The sequence below is a fragment of the Sinocyclocheilus rhinocerous genome, unplaced genomic scaffold (assembly GCF_001515625.1).
Source record: "Sinocyclocheilus rhinocerous isolate Xijiao unplaced genomic scaffold, SAMN03320098_v1.1 scaffold1763, whole genome shotgun sequence".
Taxonomy (NCBI): Eukaryota; Metazoa; Chordata; class Actinopteri; order Cypriniformes; family Cyprinidae; genus Sinocyclocheilus; species Sinocyclocheilus rhinocerous.
Window position 1 is genome coordinate 1 of NW_015640500.1, and position 4,867 is coordinate 4,867.

Here is a 4,867-nt window from a genome sequence, read left to right on the forward strand (position 1 = left end):
ATTTCTGGAATGTTTACGAAATTTACTGGACATTTTCCACCTTTTTGCAACCCTAGTTCTAAAATGGGCTTAAAATATCAAACATGTTATCTTCCGACTGGATGGAATCAAAGTCTGAAGCTAAAAAAAAAAATCTTATTTTTCTGTGTCTGTGACCATCATACACTATGCGATTTTCTGTGGAATCTGTCAACTCTAATCTGCAGACTGCCTCTGACATTTGGCAAGTAGCGTCAACTTCTCCAAACAGTAAATAGACGGAAAATCGGGGCAAAAATCTTTGTGTTTTCCAGGCTTTAGATACGGTTACTATACCTTAGGACGTTGTTTTGATTTTATTTCTAGACATTTGTCAGGTTTGTCAGAGAGAGAAAGTAAGTGTGAAAGCTGTGCATCTCTCAGCAATGTCTGTTGGCTACATCTCTACTTCTAACAAAGCTGTATGTTTAACTTCTCCTAAAGCAGTAATGCTGCTACCTTACTACTGAGAAGTATTGTAGCTTTACAGCTGCAAAACTCTTATTGATAAAGTTGAGGTGAAGTTATCACAAGTTTCTCTGTGTGTGTGTGTGCATGCAGAGAGCAGAAGAAAATGTGCTTTCCATTGATGATAAAAGGTCATTTGGCATTTTTATCATAGTCATTTGTTTGCTTGGTCAGTGTGTTTGTGGTGTCTTTCGCTGTTGTAGGCTGTAAATGGATGTTTGAAATAATTTGCTGAAGTGATATGTAACCGTAATGAAGTCAACAAACCTGCAACTACATAGCTGTGTGTTTACTGAAAAATAATGGTAGCTGGTCTTAAGTAGTGCTTTTTGTCTGTCTCCATTAGTTGCAGCTATTCCTCTTCAGCACAAGGCTTTGAGAGGGAGCTCAGGATTGGGCCCGTCTACGAGTCACCCAGGATGTCCAGGCGTAGTCTCCGTCTGCACACCAGCACGAGTCACTATGGAGACGACAGTCTGCTTGACCCGTCTCTTCACCACAGCGCCTCACTCAGCTGTGACAAGTAAGTACAGTATGTCCATGAAAATCAGCAGGGGATTGTTTAGCAAGAATTAGGCCATTATTGTCATATTATAATACCAAATGCTTTTTATTTATTTTTTTATTTTATTTTTTTTTACTTTTAATGTTGACATAAAGGTTGGGTGGAATTGACAAAATAAATGATTAACTAAAAGTGTAGAAGACAGAGAAAAGCTACAATTTAAGTTACTTAAATATATATTTATTCCATATGACCCAGTGGCCAAGTAACTGAAATCTAATGCAGTTGCTGAATTAGCCACACACAGATGCAGCTACTTATGTCCACTAAAGGTCCTCTTGCCTCTTGGGATCATGAAAGGGGTCCTATTATGCCTTTCCTTTCAAAATGTGAAATCTGCTCTGATTGGTTAGCTGGCCCAGTGTGTTGTGATTGGCGAACCATTTAGAGCGTGTTCCGGAAATGTTACGCCCCTTACCATTACCACAAGTTTCATCTACTTGGCTGTAAATTTTGCCATACCAATTTAAGCCCGATTCAGACCATGAGACTGTTTACGAACAAGAGGATCATGCAGAACCTTTGCAAGCACTGATTTTATGGGATGTTTCAGAATATTGTTTTTTATTTATTTATTTTTTTTACAGTCTGTGGTCTTTGGTGCAGCTCAACCATGCCTCCTCCCCCTTTTTTGCATATTCTGTGGGTGGGAATTATTTAAATGAGTGGCATTGTGACTTCACAATATCTGGGGGAAGCATGTTGTAGTTCTTAAGTGTTTTCTGTTAAAGAGAATATCTCCCTTTTGGAGTGGACTTTGAGCTTTGTAACCTTGCAGATCTTTTTTTATGCTCAAACAGCAACATTACACACTAACTAAAGAAAATTCATATCATAACAAAAATAAACACCGGTATTCGGTATGAACCGGTATACCGCCCAGCACTAATGGATACTTCACCTGAAAACGAATGTTGTCATTTACTCACCCTCAAGTTGTTCCAAAACTATGAGTTTCTTTCTTTTGCTGAACACAAAAGAAGATATTTTGAAGAATGTGGGTAACCAGTTTCTGCTTCGCATTGACTATCATAGTATTTTTTATTTTTTCCATACTATGGAAGTCAATGGGGACCAACATCTGTTTGGTTACCCATATTCTTTAAAATATCTTCATTTGTGTTCAAGATTTGGCAAAAGTTGTGTAGTGTATTCCAGCTTTGTCACTTGTCCTAAAAAAAATAAAATAATAATAATACAGATTCAATGTATTAAGAATATTAGCTAAATGGAAGGAGGTATCAAGAATGTTTTCCATCCCCTCTTCTCTTATTCTGTCTCTTTGTCTTATAGGACACTGAAGGGCAGAAGAGCTCATCACTCTGTTTCAGGGACAACACAGATTTTTCAAACTCCGAGGTCTGCCTCAACGTCAATCCTACAGGCCCATAACAGCACCTTGAACAGCTGTGCGCCCAGCGACGCCTCTCTGCTGTCCTCCCTTCTAGATGAGTCCTCCATACAGGATAGCACCCTAGTTGACAGCTTCTGGGGTCAGTACCAGCACACCTTCGTGATCACCAAAATATGATACTCTGAGTTGCAATATACTGAGATTGGTGGACAGCTGAAGCATTGATTTGTAATTTTATTTTTTAAATGTTTTATTTGTTTTAATTGTTTAAGGTTTGGATGAAGACCGTGATATTAAGGGTAAGTGTTCAGTAAGGGTAAGGGTTTTTTTTGTTTTTGTTTTTTATATTTATTTATTTATAGTTTTATTGGATTTTTATTTTAGACCAGACTATAATTGCACACCATAGCACAGTGGAGGCCAAAACACAGACCTCTACAGCACAGAACGGCTACATCTGCAAAGACTGCTCCATCACCTCTCCCTCCAAGAACAACAGTTCCCTTCATAATGCTACTGGGCATCAGGCGTCTTTTACAGAGACACCCAGCACAGCCTCCTTTCCAAACACTACATTATACTGCAGGGACAAGAATCGCAGATATAAGCCAGGTGAGACAGTTTGATAATGCACTATAAAGTGGTGTGTTGCCTAGCTGCAGTTTCCCCCTTTTCCTGCCATGTCAAACACCTTACATGATGTGGTCGGGTTTCTCTTGGTCTCCAGAAAAGAGCCTCTCAGAGTGCTTCCGTTCTTTGGATGCTGAGTATTATTGAAGGGAAAGTGCAGGCTTGACTTCATTGTGTCTGCAGGTGTGATGGGGATGTTGTCTGAGGCGTGCCTTCATAACAGAAGGAGAATTGCTGCATTTGTATCGTACATATGCACTCTACTGATGCAGGTGGCTCTGCTCAAAGGTATCAGCCTTGGTTTGTCTGTCATTCACCTCTCCAGGCTGTGGGATTTCTCACTGGATGGTTTTTGGCTGTTTGGGAGTCTTTCTTTTCAGCATGTTTTCACTGTCAGACCCTGAAACTAGCCCATGTTCAAATCAGGTTCTCGATTACAGTGTCAATATGTAACATTTTCCATAGTTCCTTTTTACATCTCAGTAGATATCAAGGATGGGTAACTCTTGTTTAACCTCTGCAGCATTAAGTATATATACAGCCCGGATATTTCTGTTTGGATGGATTTGGATTTTAGGAGCTACACACTGCATGCATGCAAAGCAGCCAGTTGGGTAAAGATGTTCTCCAGAACCACTGTCACTCTCTCTGTCTCTGTTCAGTCTGTCCTGACCACTCCATCACTTTGTGTTGATTTAATATCAGTCCATGTTTCTCTAGGCCTGCTGTTATCAGTGTTGCAGTGGTGTGTGCGAGTGTGTAAGGGAATCGCTCGCTTCACAGTCACTGTGCTGAGGAAGACACTGCGGTCTGTGCAGCAGACGAGAGCCACCAATGGCTGTGCTAACAGAGGTATTGGTTTCTCTCAGACCCTCTGGTGCCTGGATATTATGTCCACTTATTAACCAAACTATTGTGCACACTGTACAAACAGCCAGAAACAGACAATAGCTTCATCTTAAAAGTCTTGAACTCATTGGAGCTCATTGCGCTCATGATGTCACACTTCAAGTCATTTCAAGAGAAAAATCATTAATTTAGGGAATTTTTGGGGCTATTTTGTTCTAGGTTTTATAGAAATGTTAGATGGTTCTTAACTAGGCTGTTGATCGGTGACTGACACATTTGTTTGCAGCAAACAATGATGTGAAATGCTGGACCGGGGCTCATTTGTGGCTAGAATAATCTAATAATCTGGCCCTCAAAACAAATGTAGTTGAAGAGCCCTGATGTAAAAAGCCCCTTTCTGGTATCCTTGCAGGCATCATTCAAAAGATACCTGGTTTACCGGCATTTCGTCGTCTTGAAATTGAAGTTGCAATAACGGATATAACTGTCCGTAAACCAGGTTAGTAAGTGGTTTTTATCACAGTGGTCCTTTATTAATAATAATGTTCAAGTCACCCTAAAGATGAAGTGCATCTTCTATGCCACTGAGCCCATTTTATTATTATTTTATGGCACCATATGAACACCAGTATTTACACTGGTAGCCTTCGTAAAAATGACCATCACTTTTCCTCTGTACTTGGTAAGCAAAATATATACAGCACTTTCCATGAAAAGGATACAAAGTGGGCCTGAAAATGAGCTGTGTGCATAATTCAAGTACTTTTAACCACAAATTGACAGACTTGAAAAGTACTTGATTTCCATGGCATGTTGATTTTTATGGTAAATAATAGTTAATTTTATATTAACTTTAGTTACTAAGAAAATCGTTTTTTACTTTCCCCAGTTAAAAAAAACACTGGAACTCTCTTGCTTTAGCTGCAGATCTGTTTCTGGTTGAGGACCCTGTGTGACAATCACTAAACTATTTTTCTTTTCTT

General features: G+C 39.4%; 1 protein-coding gene across 1 annotated transcript in view; it reads left to right on the top strand.

The window, feature by feature from the left end:
* Positions 1-828: 828 nt before the first annotated feature.
* Positions 829-4,867, top strand: part of LOC107753294 (SUN domain-containing protein 1-like) — a 14,868-nt gene continuing 10,829 nt past the window's right edge. Inside the window, exons 1-6 of the mRNA XM_016569420.1 lie at positions 829-1,009; positions 2,345-2,544; positions 2,678-2,704; positions 2,790-3,017; positions 3,219-3,323; positions 3,756-3,887. Coding sequence (XP_016424906.1) covers positions 906-1,009; positions 2,345-2,544; positions 2,678-2,704; positions 2,790-3,017; positions 3,219-3,323; positions 3,756-3,887 — 796 coding nt within the window. The 5' untranslated portion in view covers positions 829-905. The remainder of the gene's footprint in view (positions 1,010-2,344; positions 2,545-2,677; positions 2,705-2,789; positions 3,018-3,218; positions 3,324-3,755; positions 3,888-4,867) is intronic.